The 23,548-nt window shown below is 41.0% G+C and overlaps 1 protein-coding gene across 2 annotated transcripts in view; it reads left to right on the forward strand.

Moving 5' to 3' along the window:
- slit2 (slit homolog 2 (Drosophila)) overlaps nt 1-23,548 on the forward strand; it is a 115,538-nt gene that overhangs the window by 1,486 nt on the left and 90,504 nt on the right. For both annotated transcript variants that reach the window (XM_030729263.1, XM_030729271.1), the window contains exons 2-4: nt 343-414; nt 1,994-2,065; nt 11,987-12,058. In XM_030729263.1, the coding sequence (XP_030585123.1) occupies nt 343-414; nt 1,994-2,065; nt 11,987-12,058 (216 nt within the window). The remainder of the gene's footprint in view (nt 1-342; nt 415-1,993; nt 2,066-11,986; nt 12,059-23,548) is intronic.

Raw genomic sequence — 23,548 nt, forward strand, 5'->3', positions numbered from 1 at the left:
GCATTAGCACAGCCTCCGTAGACCACATCGGTTTGTCTGGAGACCAGCAACTTAATCAAAAACGGATTTAGACAAGTGGACTCTGAGTTAAAGAGGCCGCTTTTTTTTTTTTTTAAATCAGGAAAAGACCCCTAGATGAAATGAACATTTAGTGCAGCAGCCACAGCTCCTCTCAGTTTCTCTGACGCTCAAATGACAATTCTGCATTGGCTACGGCACAGCAAGTTTCAACAAAAACCCCTTCAGTGAGCACACTCAGAAAAATGTCATTATTTTATTAAAGTATCTTTTTAATGTATTGATAATTCCATAAAAAAAAAAAATAAACATTTCTCTGTCTAGGGACCTGAATGCAAACAACCTCACTAAAATCACCAAGACGGATTTCGCAGGGCTGAGGCATCTGCGAGTGTTGTAAGTGACGTTTATGCAATCCATTCTATTTTATCCCCTCTTTATTCCCCCCTTCTTTGAAGATGCAAAAGGAAAACAACAATATTCTCACTCACATGCTCTGTTAAGCAGCACCTCGCATCTCAAAAAACTTTCCAACAGAACACCACAACACAGAGATTTAACTGTTTCCGACCATGCTCGGCAGCAGACTGCTGCACGCAGGCACTGCATCCAGTGGTGGGAAGCTGCGGTTTCACTGAGCCATCATAAGTGTCTAAACAGAATAGTGCAGGCACCTGTTAATGCTGTCGTGTTAATCTGCCAGTGGAAGTGTCAGGAGGGGCTTATTTTAACCACCGGGCCCCGGGGCCCATGTGCTGGAGTGATTAACGCGCTAGCGAGGAAGTGATGGAGGGCAAAAAGAGGAAAGAGATAGCGGTCATTAGGTGTAACCGCGGAGGGAGGAATGCAGCTGCTGGAAGGGAGGGAAGGGTGGAAGGAAAGGAAGAGAAGGAGAGAGTCAAGTAAGAACAGGTTTCTTTACCTGGGATGAATCCAGATTAAGAGTTCCCCTGCACCAGCATTGCCGGGACGGGGATGTGCGCTGTGCGCGCCATTCAGCAGCCAACATGAATGGCAGGGAATACACATAGTTGGAATTCCTCCAGAGATTATGTCCTTAATTGTGTGTGCTTGTGTGTATGCGTGTTTATTTGTGCGCTGTAGTTTTCACTTTAGCTATTTCCGGTATGTTCACCCGAAAGGACCACAATTACTGAGTTTATTGGCATTTTTTTTTCAATCAAAAATAGCAAAAAAATGCTGTACTTAAAAAAAAAAGGGGGGGGGGGGGGGGGGGGGATAGCTTTTTAAAGACTTGGAGCAATTTGTGAGAGGAGTCTTTCATAGCCTTTCCCCCCATTTTTTTTCTTTGTTGCCATGTTTTTTTTAATATTGTTGACTCATTCATGCATCAATTAATTAAAAAAAAAAAGAAGAACTCAGTGGAACTAACCTATAAAAACCTGTGGGTTTTTTTTGGGGGGGGGGGGGTTGCTTGGCTTCATCAGCACACTAATCTTAGTGGAGTTGTGCTAGTGTAAGTGAATGAGTAGTCACAGCTATGTGGTTAGATAGAGAGTAAATTGGATGATAGATGAGTCGCTGTCTAACTGATGGGCCAGTTTTAAAGTCAATTCTGGGGCTCTATCGACCCACTGCTGATTGTCTCCCCTTTTTCTGGCTTTTTTAAAACCTTCTATCACTTTCCATCTCCACCAATCTGCCTTTCTTCTTTTTTTCACACCCACTGCTGCCTGATCTTTTTCCATGTCTCCCTGTCTCTCCTCTCCAGTGTCAATCTCTTGTGCCCTATCTCACTCTGTCTTTCTCTTCCTCTTCTCTCTCTTATCAGTAGCCTCATCCAGCCATCTTTCTCCTTTTTCTTTGGCCTCTTATGGTTTAATCACACAAATCACTCTGTCAGCTCTCACGCTCTGTGTCTCTCTCTATCACTCTCCTTTCCCCCCCTCTTCTCGTTCCTTTTTTTATTGTCCAATTCACATAGTCTCACACTCTCTTGGTGTTTCTCTCTCAGGCAGTTAATGGAGAACAAAATCACCACAATCGAGAGAGGAGCCTTCCAGGACCTGAAGGAGCTGGAGAGACTGTGAGTAATGATGTGTTGACGCCATTGGGTTAATTCTGTATAAAATCAGTTTGCCTATCCTTGAAAATTCAAAGGGCACATGTGATCATTGATTTATAAGTGCATTCCCTTAAAAATACACAGATCAACAAGTACCATCATAAAATCTCTTTGCACGGTAACGAACCACCACAAGCTGCACCAATTCTCTGTGTTAGAAATTGTCCAGGTCTGTAGAGCTTTACTTGAGTTGACGCATTTGGCACATTCAGACATATTTAACAGTACCAGAAATTCAGTTACAGGCTGACTTCAGATGTCAAAGCTTTACATTCTATCTAATGTGACAGAAGTGAAGGCAGACTGTTTCCTCACGTTTTTTACATGGTTGAAACAGTCATCTGAGACAGCCCAGAATCATCCCAAAGAGGCTTTGAAGTGTCAACCTAATTAGCGGCCCCTTGTGCTTTTCATGGATGCGTGCATCGTGTTTTTACACTTTTGTTCATACCTTTTATTTCCCACATTTCTGTCATTTACCCCTGCTCACCCCCTGCAAACGTCTTAGTCCATGAGGCAAATGTTGAGACTGAGTGCCATGACAGTGAATGCCAGAGGTTATTACGCTGCCAGCACAGGTCAGCATCCCAACAGCATAAGGCTGCTATGGCAGTGTTGGTAGTTTATGTGTGTCAGAGAGATCCAGAAAGAAGGGACAAGTTGCCTTTCTGACCAGTAATATGCCCGTTGTGTTTTGTTTACTGTCATGTATGTGTGTTTGTGTGTGTGATTGTTCAAGTGATGTGGTCTGACCGACGGCCAGTGACACATGGGAATGCAGCAGACTGTGACCAAGTGTGAGGAGTCTTAGTGACAAGCTTTTAATTAAAGGCACTGCTTAAACACACACACACACACACACACACACACACACACACACACACACACACACACACACACACACACACACACACACACACACACACACACACACACACACAGAGTAGTTAACATTTTGATAGCTGTTTTGGGTCAATTTTTCAGGAGTTGGTGGGATGAAAGTGGTAAAATGTGATTTATGTATTTATTTTTGCTGTTTTGGTGTTGGCCCTGTCATGCCTGGTTTTTCTTTGCTCTCTGCTGCACTATAGCTGCTCTTTGTTGACAGAGAGAGAAGCTCTGTAGACCGCTATAAGGAATCTGCTAGTGTTTCTCATGCAACCAACACTGGGCTCTGTCCAGCTAAGCAGTTCTGGGAATTCCTACCCAGAGCTGGTGACAGAGAGGGCAAAATTTAACTGCGTATGGTCTGGATTTAAAAGTAAACTTTGATAGTGATTCCCCTCACTACAAAGAGATGGTACAAGCCAGTAAAAACCCTCTTTCATGTACTTATATTAGCAAAACAGTCTTGAACATAGATTGTGGTGTGTTAACAGCAACAGCTGATAAAGTCTTATAAATCTAATGTGAAATTATACATGACATGGTTGTCTCTCTTTATCTGTCTTGTCTGATTGCAACACCTCTGACAACGGCTAACTTTCTGACACAACATGGCTGTCTTCTGTTGTTCTCACGAGTTTTTTTCTGTAATTCAGTTTCTCTTGCGTGGCATGTTCACAAACACAAAGATGAAGTCAGTCATCAATGCCCCCCAACAGTTACCACACAAAGGCACGTCTCTGGAGTCTGGAGTCTGGGGGCTTGTTTCAAAGCCCTCCGTCCTCTTGGGGGCTGGAAGGGGCCTGCTGGGTACCACTGCCCAGAGGAGAGGGCCCTAAGCTTGGCTGACAGATCCACAGTGACTGCCCCCCACAGGGGCAGAAAACGGTTCCCCTTCTCATCTTTTTTTTTTTCTTGCGACAGGCCCGAAGGGCTGGGCAGGGCTGGGTCAGGTGTAGGGCAGTAGCCTGGGGGTACGGAGGAGGGGCATGTGGGTGAAAGAGGTGCGGAGGAGATAGGCATGTCACAGCACAACTGTGCGCACATACAAACACATGAATGTGTTTGGATACACTCATGCATGCGCATTCACTTACGCAAGGCTGCTCTGTCAGTACTAGTTTTATCTTGATTTGGTGGCCCCCAAACCCACTCGCACCGCTTTCATTCATTCCTTAACCTCTCCTCATGTTTTTGCTCCTTACTCACCCATCTGGCTCCCTCGCTCTATTGTCCTGTGTATATAGGAATGTCATACATTCTTTACTCTCACCCTGTGGGTGTAGAATAGTTAAGTGAGGAGTTCCTGATCCTCTTATCCTTCACTTATTTGACTATTTTCCAGCCCCCATCCAATTCAAAGTGTGTGAGGCTGAAGGCAATAACAGCCTTAGACATGCGGGGAGAATGAAACAGAAATTGCAGGTCCTGAGACAGTAATTTCAGAGAAAATCGGTCAGATAAATCCATCGATAATTAGCCTGTAACTGAATGATCACATTATTTAAAGATTATTTTTTACAAAGATGAGTAATTGCACAACTGATTACAGTAGTGAAATGCATCTATCAACAGCAATTACAGAGCAGTTAATGAAGCCTCAACTCAAGTGATCATGTTTAATATGTTGACAATCTGAACAGCAGAAGATAATTGTAACAGTGATCCCAGATAGCGGGGTATGGATTTCAAAGAAAAGCTCTGGATTAGTGTGAAATGATTAGCTCTAAAGCCTGTGAGTGATAACATTGTTCCCGCTGATCATTTCAGGGCAAAGTTTCAAAAAATTTTTTTTCCATTTTTACTGAGCAGCAGACCTTGAAATTATCTCCACTGTGAAGACACAAAGCCATTTTCACCAGAGCAGTTCTGTCTAAAAAGTCATTCAAGATAGATTTTTTTCACGTCTCTGCTGCAGCCAGCATTTGTTATGTTTGTTGGTACACACCAGTTCGCGGAAAGTTTAGAGGAAAAGCTGCCCGGGACTGCTGAATTCAAATGATTTTTGCCTGATAGGAGAGGAATTTACTGTTTGGGAGATAAGACTGGATTTCTGCATTTCTCTGTTTTAAGGCAAGAGATGCTATCTTTCATTAGTGTTTAAATAACAGATCAGATTAGAGAGTTTAAATCTTTGGAGGGTGATGGATATTGGCTCACTTTGGATGCACAAGCTGTGAACCGAAAACATGAACTGTTGAACCACATTCACACCCATTCACACACGCACTGGTCACTTTGAAGTGGTTTTGGAGTGGACAGTTACTTTGGTTCATGGAAATGTCTGCAGTGTTTGGGTTATACAGTAACTGTGGTGTGTGTGTGTGTGTCTGTGTGTGATAGACTGCCAGTACAGCATGTGTATTATGGCTGTAGCAGCATTGGTGGAGTAATAATTGGTTTCTGAGGTGGTTTGTTATTTTCAGAGTCTGCAAGCCTGTAGTACTACACATCAACACGGGTCTGACGTGTTAGGGCTGTGCGTGTGTGTGAGTGTGTGTGTGAGACTTTTTATGTTTGCATGAGTATTCATGTGTGTATGTACAGAGATTTGGCACACTGCGCATGTTTGCAAGTGTGTGTTTACTGTGGGGTTTCTGGGCTTCTAGCATCTGTTTATGACTGCAGGGATTATCACCATGCTGCAGTGTGACATTAGCTCAGCGCAGTGACTCTCACACCTCAGACTACTGGCTACTCAGTCTTCATTCTCTTTCAGCCAGACTTTGGCTAATGAGATATGGCTGTGGAAGCACTCTGAGGCTATTTGTGTACACACACACACACACACACACACACACACACACACACACACACACACACACACACACACACACACACACACACACACACACACACACACACACACTCTGATACAAAAGATGAAGGTACATTCTTTCAGATGTAGAATGAATAAGGTTCATCAGTGGGTGGGGATTGCAAACATATTTAGGCTGTAAATGAGTGGCATGTGGCACTGGTTTATGCTACATATTTGTCTTTGTACACATAAACATCAAATAAATTAAATCACTACATGACCACTGAGATTTGATTGCTTGAGTCAGAAGTTTATGTACAAGCTGATTTTTTAAAAAGTGAAGTGACAATAAGCAGCCAGGCTCACTGGTGACAGAGAGCTCACAATGTGATAACTCAATTGCACATAGTTGGCTGTTGAGCTGTTAATCTTTTAGACAGTACTTTCTAAACTGAGTAAATGTAGCGGTTCAAATTAACAAAATGCTGACAGCGCTACCGAACTGAAGTTCCACAGAATCAATGGTGAACACCACAGTGAAAAATGTGCAAACTGAAGTGGTGCAAACTCAATCCGGGAGCCCATCAGCTGGTCAGCTAACATAGCTAACACAGCTAACAAGGGGCAACAGTCCCCTTTGGTGGTCAACCACGTTAGCTCGTGGATATCCAGGCCAATATTTCCATTTCTGTGCACTGTTCACCGTTAACAAATGCAAGTACATTAGACTAAACAATAGTTGTGACGATGCATGTCAGCAAATGCAACCCCTCTTTTGCTCCCCACACTGACTATGTAAAAGCCGACCAACTGTTGCTCAGCTGTGACTGGTCAACAACAAACAAAGTCCAGAAAGCTTAAAAGACCTTGTGCTTTGGCTGCAGATTCTACATCTTCATATACAAATATCTGTTTACAGAGATTAGGGCAAACTGAGCAGCCATTCAGCTCAGCAAAAGTGAGCAAACTATCTGAAATGGAAATCTACAGTGTAACCACAAAATTTCAGGTAGTTACATTGTAACTAACATAGATGGGTGAGAAACTTGTTAAGGATGATGACAGTCTTTCATTTATAGTATAGTTAAATAAGTGAACTTTTCAAATCTCAGAAAAATTTATAATTTCTACCTCTGATGAACAACACTTAACTCTGATTGTTAATAAATGAATATCACTATTTATCACACAAATTTACCCAAGATTGTTATAAATATCCTACATATCATCATGTAGTAAATCACACGTGGCTTCAGGTTCATTTTGTGTGTCATTTCCATGCAGTTTGGTCAGGGTTTATGCTGGGGACAGGAATACTCAGTACTAACTGGAGTGAAATGGTACACAAAAAGCACAAAATGTTTCATGACGGCATGAATAACTTAAGCTGGACCTTTTATTCTTATTTCCAGCTGCATTCTTATTCTTGGACTCCACTAGAGTTTCTTTAATTCAAAGTTCAAAATAATCCTTATGTATCTTATAATGGATGTTGGTTCACTCCCTCTTATCTGCTGTCTGAAACAAAACATTTTAGCTCCTTGCCCTTGAAAGCCATCCTCCTTTGAAGCCAGCGTTCTTTTGATTGGCTGCTCTTCAGTAATAGAAACTTTGAACAGCAAGAAAAAAGAGATGCTGTGGCTCACAGCCAGAGCTTTGTGCCTGAGATGACAGTATTAGGAATATCCTCTCCCTCTGATATCATTAAGATCCAAGAGTGTTAAAAAAAAATGTCTGAAATGGTCTGAAGCCCAAGCTTTTGGCTCACAGGGATTATTTGTACATACTCTGAAATTATTATTTGAACCTCTGGCTATGTTTAATTAGAGAAAATAAGGACATCCATAAGAGGTCCACTTTAAGGTTATTGGTGTTTTGTTCATATGCAGTGTTGCAATGTCAAGCTGATATGTCTGGTAGTTACATTGTGGTTATCATAGCAAGTTGGAAAACTCATTAAGAATGATGACAGCCTTTCATGTATTGTGTAGTTTTATAAGTCACACGTTTTATAACTGTCACACACGTGTGGATGAGTATATGGAGTCTGTGTCTGCATACATCCAGAAGTGCATGGAGGATGTAAGTGTGACTAAAAACATTGTTGCACAAGCCAACCAAGAAACCTTGGATGACCAGTGATTTATGTGCAATGCTGAAAGCGCAAAACAATGCTTTTAAATCTGGCGATACAGTGGCACACTAAACTGCTAGAGCCAAACTGAACCATGCCATAAGATTTGCAAAACATACTCATGGTCAGAAAGCACAAGATTTCTTCCAGCAACCCACAAACACCAGGCGTATGTGGCAAGGCATTCAGGAAATCACAGACTACAAAGCCACTCCACCCCACCTGTAAGAGCAACATCAACTTTCTCAGTGAACTGAACAACTACTTTGGGAGGTTGGAGGCACTCAATACCACTCCTGCGAGGAAATCTATTCCTCTCCCCAATGAGCAGACACTCTGTCTGGACACAGTAGATGTTTGGAGAACCCTGAGGAGAGCAAACACTCAGAAAGCAGCAGGGCCCCGACAACATATCAGGATGGGTACTCAAGGAATGTGCTGATCAGCTGGCTGGGGTTCCCACTGACATCTTTAACACCCAAAAAGCCCACAATCTCCTCCCTCAACGATTACCAGCCTGTAGCACACAGCCCGATCATGATGAAGTGCTTTGAGAGGCTGATAAATGACCATATTACCTCCAGACTCCCTCCCACAATCGACCCACACCAGTTTGCCTACCACCCAAATTGCTCCATAGAGGATGCCATCTCCTCTGCAATCCACATCCAGTTTAGAACATCTGGAGAGAAAGAATACACATGTGAGATAGCTGTTCCTGGACTTCAGCGCAGCATACAATGCCATAATCCCACAGCACCTGGTGAGCAAACTACCCAGAACGACAATGATAGGGACTACAGAGAGGAGGCAAACCCCCTCGTCAGTTGGTGTCAAACCAACAACCTGGCCCTCAATGCTGATAAAACTAAGGAGATCATCATCGACTTCAGGAGGAGCCAGCCAAGACACGCATCACTCCTTAACAGTCACACTGTAGTCGAAATAGTCAACACTACCAAGTTCCATCCACACTGAAGCTCTGGTCAGTGCAGTGCATGTACTTCCTGCAGCAGTTGAGAACAGCATGCCTCACCCCTTCCAGTCCTCACCACCTTCTACAGGGGCACTATAGAAAGCCTACTGACCAGCTGCATCTTTGTCTGGGCAGTCTCAGAACATTTACAGAGACCCCTTACACCCCCACCATGGACTGTTCTCCCTGCTGGCCTCTGGAAGAAGACTCTGCAGTCAGTAGACAACAGAAGAGAGCAGAACAGGCAGATTTAAAAACAGCTTCTTCCCATATGTTCATATATATATATATATATATATATATATATATATATATATATATATATATATATATATATATATATATATAATTTTTTTTTCTGTTGCAGTATATTGTATATAACTAAATTAAAGACCTTTATAGTAATTTCAAGGCAATCAAAGTGATTCATTAGTAATTAAATTTTTTGTTAGCTGCTTCTTTCTACTTCACTGCATTTGGAATAATATTAAGTCTCAGTTGTAGAGGTCATGTTATTTCTTTATAAACCTGATGTGTTAAAAAAGTAACGTGCCAGAAATACCTGAAAATAAAAGTATTTGAACTTAACAATTGAAAACTTTTACAACATTTGTAGAACTAAAACAGGAAAAAGAAACAAACTCTTAATCACTCTGTGTTGTTAACTACCTCCGCCAAGGAGGTTATGTTTTTGGTAGTGTTTGCATGTGTGCATGTCATTCTGTCTGTAAACATGATAGCTCAAAGTTTTGAAGTTTTGAATGAATTATCATAAAACTTTGTAAGGGTGTAGAGTGGGGTCATGTTGACAATCTGTTAAAATTCTTCAAGGTCAACTTAATGATTTATTAGTCGGAAATTGACAAGAAACTATGTGTGCATGGTCAACATATAGAAAGTACATAGAGATTTAAAACAGGTCACGTTTGACCTCTGACCTCTCCTTCAAGGTCAATAGATGGATTTGAATGTCAAAGTGCTAATAATGCTATACAGAGCTATTTAAAACTATGTTTCCTCCTGCCGTTGTTTGGATTGACAACATATATGGGCATGATGAGAAGGATATATGGGGATTCTAAATATCACGTTATACTTTGCATCCAAATACCATGTCATATTTGACCTCTGACCTCACTTTTACATTTCACATCTGCCTTTCTCTCAAATTGACTACAAAAAAGTATTTTCAAGAGGAGCTCCAGTTATTCATGTCCAGTTAATTACAAATTAAAGTAAACATCTGTCATGCTACCCTTATCTGATTTTTACTGCGCTACAAACTTCTTAAAGTCAGTTAAAAAAAAAGTCAAACAAAGAAAAGAAAATGAATTCATACAAAATACAAAACTACTCTCTTAAAAGTAAACACTGTACAGTGCCTTGGTGGAGGTTTGCACTCTCACAGTGCTTCTTGTTGCGGTGTATATATATTATAGATAATGTGATATTCAGACCGATATTCTAATGAAGACATTTTAAAAAGTCTATTAAAACACACTGATACCTCAAAGGCACTGTCCAGACTGGATGTGATCTCTGTGTCCTGCATCTACTTCGTTTTGCATTTCCTAGTCTGACAGCATTGCATCTATTTTAAGATGATGAGCTCATACCACCTCTCTGCTGTCGTTCCTCCTCCCTACCTCGAGCACCAGTCCGTACACTCTCCCAGGGGATGTCTAGCCCACTAACGGGTGCTCATGGCTGGGCAGGACCTGCAGGGGGAGTGGGCCTCTTTGTGAGGCCATGCGGGGCTCTTAGCTGCCAGAGCCAGCGTTAACGGAAGAGGAGTGAATAATTTAGAAACATCATTTCTGTGGGATGTTAAATATTTAAGCAGACTCTGATGTAACTTTGGAGTGTGAATGTGTGTGCGTGCGCGCGGGCATGTTCATATATTTGTGCTTTGTGGGTGGAAGATGGACACAGAGGGGGTGACGTTATTTAAGTCCACATCAGCTTCTAGTGAAGCAAAAAGAGGTGAAAGACAAAGGTTAAGAGGAAAAAGTCAACGAGAGAATAAAAGAGAGATTTGGGGAGTTTTGAATGGAGCTGGTGTTTTGTTTGAAAAAAATGTGGTGTTTCTGTTCATTTGTGTGGGGTTTTTGTGCGTAAATCACACTGCACTTTTCTTATTAGGTTGAAGTAACTTTTGTTTCTACTGTGTTTTGTTTCACACACAAATGCACGCACGCACACACACACACACACACACACACACACACACACACACACACACACACACACACACACACACATCTTCATTCCTGTCCAGTAGCACCCAGCTCAGCATCCATCGTTTGGGCCTGTCAATGTGTGTGGGTGTGTTTGTGTCAGGGTTAAACTGTTTCAGCAGCCTGTCTCTCATTGTGTCACTCTGTTGCCTCACTCTCTTCTGACTCACATCAAGGCACAAACACACACACACAGATACACCAACACACACTGAACACAAACCTCTTCACTCCACTCAACCAGGGTTAAATGATCGCACCCAGATTATTAAACTCACCCGAGTCGTTGCAACTGTGTGTGTGTGTGTGTGTGTGTGTGTGTGTGTGTGTGTGTGTGTGTGTGTGTGTGTGTGTGTGTGTGTGTGTGATGGGTTGTTGTGAGTTCTTTCCCTGTGAGGGCCTTGTTTACTCAGTGGGGTCCTTTTCACACATTCGGTAGCCCGGCCAGACTGCCTGTTTGTTTTTCCCACATCGTCTCCTCTCATCCGTCTTTGTGGTAAAAACGCCCCTCCGCCCTCCCTTCATCCGAACCCCTTCTCTCGCCATCCTCCCCCTGCTTTCCCTCCATCCTTCTTGAGTTCACTGTTTGTCTGGCAGCCATGTTGTACCCCTAAATCATGGATAACCTCTTTATTTCAGTGTCCATACATGAACACGTATGTGTGTTTGAAAACGCGTCTCCATCAGTCGCCTAATTATTTTATACTTTCTCAAACTGCTGTCAAATCGTATTACAATCAAAACAGTGTAACAAAATTTAATACGAAGTTCAGGAAACGCAAATCCCACTTTAAAATTGCCTATTATACACAAATGTACCCGCTTCAACCGCATCCTTTGGAATGAGCAAGGTCAAGTTTATTCCCTAATTCCTGTTGTATTTCTGCAGGCGCCTGAATCGGAATAATCTGGCTGTCTTTCCTGAGCTGCTTTTCCTGGGAACAACGAAGCTTTACAGACTGTGAGTTGTGTTTTGATTTATTTTCTCTATCCATCACTCATTTGCGCTGCATGGTTAAGTGAAATATTCTCTAAGTATTTGTATGTTTTGCTAAGAAGTCTTGAGATTATCCAGATAAACATTTGATTCATGTAATGGTGTGTTTGGGTGTATCACCACAACTTTTGCACAGTCCACTGAATAGGACTCAAAATTCTGTGGAAATGTATGTTGCAGATGCTGCAAAGTAGAGAAAAATATATGAGGTTTTCTGTGTGACCCAGTCTGGGTGTATCACTTAAATGAAGGAGTGAGAGGAGTGAGAGAGCAGATTTTACATGGCTCTCTCTATAGAAGCCAGTTCAGTAGCTAATGGAGATTAGCACTCCAACAGCTGCTGCCCACTGGGAGAGAGGTGTGTATGTGTGCTTGTGTGTGGTTGTGCAAGAGAGGATGTAGAGGAGAAAGTGAGCATGACTTACTGGTATAAGCAGCGAACAGGTTTCCCTCCTGAAGTTACATTTTGTGTTTCACGGGCAGAAAACAGTTTTCGTTACAGAACATAAACGTTCCAGGTTGCACTGAAACCAACGAGCCACTGTTTCTTGTCATTGAGCACCTTCCACTCCACTCACTGTCCCGTCCGAGCAATGGATTTCCAGCACTGCAGGGCTGGGCTGCAGCACCACTGAAACTGTGGGAACTAACTTCCCGTCACGGTCATTTGTGGTCTCAGGGAATAATTATGGTTGCACATATTTATATGAGTGGCTGAATGTATTTACAGTATCTAAAACAATATTGAAATGCTCAGATGATTCAGAGTGTGTGAAAGTTGTTTATGTTCTGTGGCTGCTGCAGTGGTCGGCTGGGCATGACCTGTTGTGTCTAAGGGTGTGTGTCTACATGCGTTTGAGCAAATGCATGTGTGTGTGTGTGTGTGTGTGTGTGTGTGTGTGTGTGTGTGTGTGTGTGTGTGTGTGTGTGTGTGTGTGTGTGTGTGTGTGTGTGTGTGTGTGTGTGTGTTTCCCAAGGCCAAGAGTTGGCATTTTGCTCAGCGTGTGGGCTGAGGTAAAAATACTACTTGGATATATTGCTCTGTACTCAGCTTGTCAGAGACAAGTTGAGTGAGGGTGTATATCTGCCTGTAAATGCATGTGTTTGTGTGAGTCTCGGTCCTCCAGGTGTAAGTGTTTAGAGGAGGGCCCCTCATCGGCCGCTCTTCTTCACTGAACCTGGACAGTTCATTCCGCATAACAACATTTAAGCTGCTGTATTATTATTACTGTGTTTGTGGTCTTAGAATTAGATTAAGGTATAAAACCCACAGTCAACAGAGAAAGGATGAAAATTCAGACATCTACAGAAAATTACTGTTAAACAGATTTGTCAGACGTATGGAACTCATTCAGCTTGAATGGCAACCACAGAGGCTTGGCCAATAGTATTTAAGACTGTTTGGTCAATATTAAATCTTATGTCTGCTTCTACACCCCCTACAGTTTATTTTAATTTTAGAAATCACAACAAGAAACCCCTGAGAACCTCTGAAGTGGGATCTTGTTAAGTTTTATATTGAGGGTTGTAGGTATGTGCTAACTTGACCGGCTTTGGTTCTTGCGACAGTACTTCTATAAATGAACACTTGCTCAACCTGCTATTATGAAAATTATGTTTTCACTTTTTTTGGGGTTTGGAAAATCTGTGTATGTGTGTGTACTGGAGTATTTATGGTATGTGTTCAACCTTTGCTCCGCGCAGCAGTTTAGGGCATTCAGAACTAATTTAAACTGGTCTGAGGTCAGGTGTGAGAGATGTCTTTGAACTTGTACAGCTAGTTTGTTTAACCAAAAACAAGTCTGAGGATGAATCACGCCTGAATCATCTTTGTCTGCCAACAAACCTTTGGCATGCAGGACATTGGGTCTGTATTGCTGGCAATAATTGTCACAGATTTTGTTCATATTTTTTATGGACAGAATTTCAATGTGTAGCCAGGAGTGGAGCGTCTCTGCTTTGGTGGCCTCAGGATTTCATCTTCATCAGGTGGCAACATCCAGCTCACACTGGGGCGGTTTGTGGCCGCGTGTGAAGTGACAGGAATGAGAACTAGCACCTCCAAATCTGAGGTCATGGTTGTCAGGCGGAAAAGGGTGGAGTTCCCACTCCGAGTCCAGGATGATTTGATGCTCCAAGTGGAGTTTAAGTAACTCTGGGTCTTGTTCACGAATGAGAGGAGAGTGGCGCAGGAGAGTTGTGGAAATGAGCTTGCTCTGTAGGGTGCCTGGGCTCAGCTTTAGTGATAGGGTGAGGAGCTCGGTCAGTCAAGAGGGAGAGCGGAATCGAAAGGAGCCAGCTGAGGTGGTTCAGGCATCTGTCTAACATCCCTTCTGGATGCATCCTGGTTCAGATGTTTCAGGCATATCCTACTGGGAGAAGTCCCTGGGATAGGCCCAGGATATGCTGGAGAGATTATATCTCTTGGCTGACTTGGGAATGCCTCAGTGTCCCCCCGGATGAGCTGGAAGAGGTGGCTGGGGAGAGGGAAGTCTGGGCTTCTCAGCTTCGACTGCTGCCCCTGCATCCCAAATCCAGATAAGTGGTAGAAAATGGATGGATAGATGTTAGAGAATAAACGTTCTGTTTGTTAACTAATAAAAAAAATGATCTAAAAATCTGAGATATGTAACAGTCTAGGGGATAAGCTGAGCATACACCTTTATCACTTTTGCCCGACTAAGTACTTACATTTGGAATTGACATGAATACTTCACATTAACATAAATAAACCCTTCACATGGAGCGAGAACAGGTAGCGTCTTGTCACACAGGTTTTTAAACTCATATTTGGAACCAAATAGGAACCTCCTTTGCTCAATGAGAGACTGCAGCATCTCGCAGGTCTTTCTTTTATCTTTTTTATAGGCTGTTTGAGCTCCACCTAAATGTTATCCAGGAGGAAGAAAATTGCTTAAAATGTTCAACTCTTTTATGCCCAGCAGCCATCAGCAACAGTGTTCTAGTCTAAAGACCCTATTGTTTTTGTTGTGCCTGAGTACAACTTGAACAGAACGTGAACACAACTTTTTGAAATGACTCACCTCTGACGCATATTATCAAACTCACCTACAATAATCTGGTTAGTGCATGAATCCTTAAACTGTGCATGCAGAATGTCTCTCTAAATATTAGTGGTGAAGCTGAAGGTCAAAATGTCCTAGAACAAGCTGCTGGTGTGCTTTCTCCCAAAGCTTTGCAACTTTGGAAGGAAGGTTTTTGTGATGTGGTGACAGCTGGCATGCTCATAGTTGTGCTCCAGTGTACTGAGAAGACAATAAAACCCTGTATTATCTACAGCTGACAATAGCTGCTTTTCAAAAACAATGTACTTGGTGAGAGCTTGTGTTATTTTTATAGACCATGGGTTGTCTCTGGACATATTCTCACACTTTTCCTTGTTGCTAGCATTAGTAAGCACCTTGAATGCTTTGTCAGATATTTTATCTGGCAAATTTATTTTATTTCAAATTGCTTGTGTCAAAGGTGATGTTTTATAATCCCCATCACAGTTTAGCAGAACTATTCAGCATACTAACAAGCAAAGATGGCATGCTAAAGTGTTGTCAATGGACAACAAGTATGTAGATCACTGGTTGCCATGGATATTTGTACCAAATTATGTGTCAATCCATTGAAAAATTTGAGATATTTCACCAGATCTTTAGGAATTTTTGTCCCGTTGATGGTAGCTGAAGAATTTGAGGAATCACAAGACATGTCAGGATGTATAATATAGAGGCTGCAAAATTTCACGGTCATCTGTGTCCTGTGTTTGCAGTTATCATATCTCTAGAGTTGTGGAGATGTTAATGTCTGGACTAACGGACTGACTGACATCTGTGTTTGCACCATAATGGCTAAAAACAAATCCAGTAATTCAGCAGTGAACATTTTGCTGCTTTTTGGGTGGAAATTAATCGTTACAATTTCGAAGAAACAACTTTTTTAGTTTGCACATGCATGTCATGGATATGTGATGTACCAATGTAAAAAAAAAAAAAAGAGAGAACAGCAAGTATATCTTCCTACAAAAAGATGTGTGTCCTTTTCATCATTCCCATTTATAACACCTGTGTCTACACCCTAACATCCTTCACCTCCCACATTACACATGATCGCAGCTTCCCCAGCACCCCAGGGCCCAGACTGCATTAGATTATGTAGACACACACATCTGGAGACACCATGTGGTGGGCATATCCCCAGAAAACTCTCTCTTTGTGTCTGTCTCTAACACACACACACACACACGCACGCACACACACACACACACACACACACACACACACACACACACACACACACACACACACACACACACACACACACACAGAGCTCTCCTCTTTCCCCCCTGGCCTATTGTTGATCACTGAATCCACTCTGCGATAATACTGAGGGCCACAGCTGTGACTGTTTGTTCTGAGAAAGAGAGGAGAGCAACTATAGAAACTGTGATTAAACAGAGCCACTTCATTAGATGGACTCTGTAAAACAAGATGGGCTAGTAAAATCTCGCTGCATTGGACAATAACCAAAAGTTACCTGAGCCAAACAAAGCTGAGATCAGAACACACACACACACACACACACACACACACACACACACACACACACACACACACACACACACACACACACACACACACACACACACACAGACACAGACCTTTAAGATTATGCATTCTGACTGTGACTGCTCCACACACGTCTCCCTATCAGGTCTCTAAGCTGACCTTCGTCACAAGCAAAATTACAAAATGAATAATAGATAAATCATAAAATAAAAGCTAACAAAACCCCCCCAAACAAACGGAAGAGCCCAATACAACCCCAATTCCGAAGAAGTTGGGACAATGTGTAAAATGTAAATAAAAACAGAATGCAATGATTTTCAGATTTCATAAATCCATATTTTATTCACAATAGAACAGAATGTACCATTTTAATACAAATATTGGCTCACTTGATAAATTTGATGTCAGCAAAATGTCTCAGAAATGTTGGGACAGGGCCATGTTGACCACTGGGCAGCATCTCCTCTTCTTTTAGCGACAGTCTGTAAATGTTTGGGAACTGAGGAGAGCAGTTTCTGGACTTTTGGGAGAGGAATGTTGTCCCATTATTGGCTGATGGAGGATTCTAGCTGCTCAACAGCCTGGGTCTTTTTTGTTGTATTTTTCATTTTGTGGTGCTCAAAATATTTTCGGTTGACGAAAGATCTGGACTGCAGTCAGCACCCAAACTCTTCTAATATGAAGCTGTGCTGTTGCAATAGCTGCAGTATGAGGTTTAGCATTGTCTTGATGAAATATAAAAGGCCTTGCTTGAAAAAGACATTACCTGGATGGAAGCAAATGTTGCACTCATAGGCAATGATACCCCCCCCGTACCTTCAGAGATGCAGGCTTTTGAACTGAGTGCTGATATTTAGCTGGATGGTCTCTCTTCCTTTTAGTACAGATGATTTGGCATCCATGTTTTCAAAGATTTTTCTGTTTTTAATTAAAATTTTACACAGTGTCCCAACTTTTTCATGAGGATTATACATGAAATACACAAATACAATTAAGCATAAATGACTTTACACTGATATGTACCTATGTTATGATTTTTATGGTATACACTTGCTGTTGGTGCTGCTTTCTTTATGATCATATTGTTGTTTTCCATCACTAAACAGGAGACATATTTCTTTATCTTGCTCGTTAATATGGTGCTCAGTCAACAGAGCAAGAAAACAAAATGTATGTCATGAAGATAAATAAGGGAAAAAAGCAAATCATATGGTCAGTGGCAAAGTTACTGCCAGCCAGTGTTAATTTTGACAGCAAATTTTGATTTAGTTTTAGCCATAGTCTTTTGATGAAAATGTAATTTAGTTTTAGTCATAATTTAGTCATCTGAATAGTTTTAGTTTTAGTCTAGTTTTAGTCGACTAATTCGTGTAAGAATATAGTCGACTAAATCTACAGTCGATTCAGTGACTAAAATATAAAGGGTGTAAAATGCTTTTTCTTCAGTTCCTTTGAATAAGTAATTATACACACTTAGACGAAATTAAACATTTATTAAAAGTTATGGAATATTATTAATGCTTGAAAGACAACATCTTTATTTACCTGACCTTGTTTATTGAGCATAACAATAAAGTATTGATGAGTAGGCCTGAGGTTAGTGCGGCCTTCCTGGGTTTAGATCAAATTGGTGCAACTGTGCGTTTGATTGGATGTTTTCCTAACTTGTCCCGCCCTGTCACAAAATTAAATAAGTTCTGATTGGATGTCGTCCCCACCGAGCATTTTTGTCTTGTTTTCATTCGTTGACCAAAGTATCAATTAATTTCATCATCGTTTTTATCCTTTTAGGAAATTTTTATCTAGTTATCATCTCGTTTTTGTCATGAAAAAAAGGGTCGTTGACGAAAACTATGACGAAAATAGTTTGTCAATGAAATTAACACTGCTGCCAGCAAAACACATTTCTAATATTTAAATAATGAAAGTATATTCCTGAGAACTTTGATACACATATAAATCCAGTTTTTCAATCAAAATCTGAAGGCAAATGAGGAGATTTTTGATGCTGGAAACTTTCTGGTTTCTGCTTGTTGTGCATTTGACTCTGAGTAGGTGATCGGTCTATGAAGAAGGAACGGCTTTGCTGAAATGGTCAGCAAATCTTGAAACCACTGGCTATAATTGATGATGAATAGCATGTAGATATCTGCTACCTATAGTGCAATCTCTGAAATTCAATTCATTTCCGTTTTATTTATATACTGTAGTGCCAAATCACAACAAATATTCACCTCAGGGTAATATTGGCCTTTGTCCATAAACAGTAAGTGATCCGATGATGGCTGCAGGGTTTCCAGGTTTTCCAAACAGGAAAAAAATCCGCACACAACCTCATTACCATGTGGGACAGGTGCAGAGCCAAAAAAATATAAAACCATGAAAAAGAAGAATGAATGTGAACATTTAAAATTCACATCGGCTTATGATCCTGTACAAATGCACCTCTTGGATATTCTGATCCACAACAAGGACAACATATATACCACTCCTTTAAAAAAAGAATACAAACATGAGCCGGTGAAACAAGCTTCAGATCATTTTAAAGATAAAACACAATCAGAATGTTTAAACACAACTCGGATAAAGACAAACATGGATAATAAGAACACGTGCCATTCAATATTCAGCTCTCGCTAAAGATATGTCCACCATTATTCATAAATATTGGCACCACTGACACCACTCTGAAAGGACACTTGTCCAGTCCACCACAGATTGTGTTCAAAAGACCCTCTAATCTTAGAAACATGGTAGTAACAGCAGATTTTTGATCTTCTGCTATGTGACTCAGTGCTGTGGAGTCTGGGGATTACAAATGTAATAATTGTCTGCAGTGCAATTTCACTCATAAAACAAAGATTTTCTGTCATCCACATACAGGCAAGACCTTTCCGATTTAAGGAATAATCTCATGTAAAACCAGTTATGGGATATATATATATGCTTAAATGTCCTTCTGGGCTGGTGTATATTGGTACAATATCAAAACCTCTGGAAAATAGAATTTCTAAACACAGAAGTGCCATTGGTGCCAGCCACTTTAAGCATATGGATCACAGTGTGTCTGTCTGAGTTACATTGGGATTGAGCATGTACAGCTCCCAAGAAGAGGAGGTGACATTAACACTCCTAAAGGTCTTAATGAAGAAATGGACATTTGTCCTGTTTTATGATTTCTTGTATTTCTATGTCATATAAATTCAGTTTTTCTGTGTATTTGTCATGGATCCAGGTGCTTTCAGCTGTATATCATTTTTAGCACAACTACTGGGTCTAACAATATGCACCTTTTTAGGAGCTTTCTTATACTTGATGACAGAGATACCTGATGGCACTGTAAGACCACTTCTTGAGGCCTTTTTGTATAATATAATATAGTTTATTTGTATTTATACTTTCACATTTTCTTATATAATAGATACTGTATGTGACACATTTGTGTCCTTTTATTTGTGATACGAACTGATACAAAGCAGCAAGTTCAGCCTTAGAGCCCAACCTAATTCACAGCCGTGAAAATCGCTTCGCTTTTCTCATGTAATACACATGTAATATGGTAGAAAACTTGATGTTGAGACGGCAGAGTCACGCCCCTCTGCCGCTTTCGGCACGCGTTCCTGGTTCCAGACCAGCTAGTTTGCGGGGCCGGAATTGAACCTGTTTTTCGGCCGAGCACCGAGTGCTTCGGCAGTGGAAAACCCGCCTAACGGTTCAAATTACGGCAAGGGCTCCAGAACCCTGTTGGTGGGAAAGAGGCCATTATGGGTGATTGGATGAGTTTTATAACTGTCTAACCAATTACATAAAAAAATCTTTTATTGTGAGATATTGCTTGAGAGATTATGCATATTTTCTGTTTTGTTTGCTGTTGGGTTTTTGTGGTGACAGTCTTCATTTATTTATTTTTTTATTTGTTTTTGTTGTTTCTTTTGAGTCTTGTCAGGCACTGATTTTTCTGACTCATGCCAAGGCATTATGCATTATTTGTACATTATTTATCAACTGTTTGTCCTCATTAGATGTAGTTCTGATTGGATATTACTGCCATTGGTCGTGGTTATGCGACCCATCACAGGTGACTTAAGGCGGCACCGCCCTGTGTTTCATTGTCTGATGTAGAGCAGGTGTGCTCGAAATGCCATACGCTATTAGATGCAATACATAAGAAAACTGGACTTCTGCAGTGTGCAAACCATCAATTCTTTTTTAGTCTTTCTTTTTTATGGTTTCTTAGGTTTTCTGACAGTTGCTTTACTCAGGATTACTTAGGATTAAATGCAATAAAGCAGCATTTTTGTGTTCACTTTAAGCATCAAGAGACATTTACAGATCAAGCCAACTTCTTTGTCTACAAAGCAGAATTTCATATATTACATTTAAATCAATATTAAAGAAGTGTCTTTTCAATCTACGGCACTTTTTTCATTATCTAATTCGAGAGTGTTTATGTTGCTCCTCAACTAGTTTCTATATTATAACTGCACTGCTTCATAACCACCACTGACCAGCTGTTTCTTAAACTTTTTGTAAACAATCCGCAGCCTTTGTGATTTGTTAGAGGTACACACAGATACAATGCATTCGTTTTGCCTCCACTCCTCTATTCTCCTCTGCCAGCACTTTCTCTGTGTCTCTTCTCTTTTTCCTGGACAGAAATCAGTAGAGAGATGAAAGAGGGAAAGATGAAAGAGGGATTGATGAAGGGATGGGGTGATGGGAGGATAAGAGAATGGGTCACTGCTTCCACAGTTGAAAAGTATGAGTCTGAGGCTAGATTGATGTGACAGTTTTTGTATGCATTTATGTGTAGATGTGCTTGTGATCCCCCCCCCCCCGCCCCCCCCCGCCCGTGGGCACTTCTGGTCAACAGCAGTGGCTTAGCAGTTCTCACTACAGTGTTTTGTTTTGTTTGGTCGTTTTTTTTAGTATTATGGCTTTCCTGTGTTACTTAGACAGTATAAAGACATGAAGTGAGAACTGAAGATTTGACAAGTATTACACTGTTAGGTTGTTATGTTTCATAAAACCTATTCAGAAGAAGGGAGCCAAAAAATGTAACTAAAGTAGCATCAGTCACACATAAAACATGGAATACATGATGGAAGTATGTGCTCCATGTATTTTTTTCACATTTTGACCTGAAACATGAATGTGCTGAAAAGTTGGGCATAAATGCAACATATATGTGTAGATCAGAAATCATCAAGTCACAAACGTAAGCAGGTGATACAGGTGGTACAGGTGATAACCTGTAAATACATGTGAAAGAAATTTGTACATATTAATATTCATATACAGTCCTGAATTTACACGTTTGCTCACTTGCAAAGAAATTAAGTCTCTGATTTTTATGGTAGTTTCATTTTAATGCTGAGAGAAAGAACATCAACCAAAAAAAAAAAAAAAAAACACATTACATAAAAGTTAAAATTGATTTGCATGTCATTGAGTGAAATAAGTATTTGATCTTCAAGCAAAACATGACTTAGTACTTGGTGGAGAAACTCTTGTTGGAAAGCACAGCAGTTGGTCCCCAGGTTTGCACACATCTCAGGAGGGATTTCTGCCCACTCCTCTCTACAGAAACGCTCTAAATCCTTAAGGTTTCTTGACTGCCACTGCACCACTCAAAGCTTCAGCTCCCTCCACAGATTTTCTATAGGACTGAGGTCTAGAGACTGGCTAGACCACTCCATGACCTTAATGCTTCTTTTTAGCCACTCCTTTGTTGCGTTGGGTATGTTTTGGGTCGTTGTCATGCTGGAAGACTCATCCACGACCCATCTTTAGTGTTCTGGCTGAGGAAAGGAGGTTCTTGTCTAAGATTTTACGGTACATGGCCCTGTCCTCCATGTGGTGATGTCATCCTGTACCCTTAACAGAAAAACAGGCCCAAATAATGTTTGCATCTCCATACTTGACTGTGGGGATGGTGTTCTTTGGGTCATACTCAGCACTTTCTCACAAGCCTTCTCTGAATCATTTAGATGTTCACTGGACAAACTTAAGGCAAGCCTGGACATGTGCCGTCTTGAGTAGAGGGACCTTGGAAGAAATTGATGCTGTGGACAGGTGTACTTTTTACACATAACGAGAGTTGAGATCAGGAGTATTTTCCATTGATTGAGTGATTGAAATGTGTGCGCCACATGGATACCTGGCCAGTCTGTGGGGGCCAGAAATCTGGCTGTAATGTAGGGGATCAAATACTTATTTCACTCAGTAACATGCAAATCAGTTTATACCTTCTTTGTAATGTGTTGTTTTCTGGATTCTTGGCTGATATTCTGCCTCTACTACTATAAAACCTGGAGACTGTTCATTTCTTTGGAAGTGAGCAAACTTACAAATTCAGCAGGGGATCAAATAATTATTTCAACCACTGTACACGCCTTTATATACACTACACAAAATCTACTTTTAAAGCCCACTTTGTGCTTGAGTGAGTCGATTTGCTCCTGAGTCAAAGCATCCTATTTTCCCACTGTGGGACTGCAGATGACTGATAGCATTGCTGCAAGTGCAACAGAGGATGTGCATCCATTAGACAGCAGTATCCACCCCAAATAATGCACAACATGTGGCCCAAACACACAAAACTTAATAGCATGCTGGTGCAAGTGAGATACACACAATGAGTTTATTTTTCACTTTCAGCATCAAGAGACATTTACACTTTGCATAGAGTGGTTTACTATACAACATCAGCGGAGGGATATCAGCCAAACAGTTAAAGCATATCAGGCAATGACATTTGCTGGATCTGTACTTTTTTAGCTTCAACCTTTACTTTCATTAATTGGTTCAGTCTGTTTTGTTTAAAATATCTCACCTTTCTCTCCTACGCTCATCACGAGACTGTTCAAACACACAG

The sequence above is a fragment of the Archocentrus centrarchus genome, chromosome 1, assembly GCF_007364275.1.
Source record: "Archocentrus centrarchus isolate MPI-CPG fArcCen1 chromosome 1, fArcCen1, whole genome shotgun sequence".
Taxonomy (NCBI): domain Eukaryota; kingdom Metazoa; phylum Chordata; class Actinopteri; order Cichliformes; family Cichlidae; genus Archocentrus; species Archocentrus centrarchus.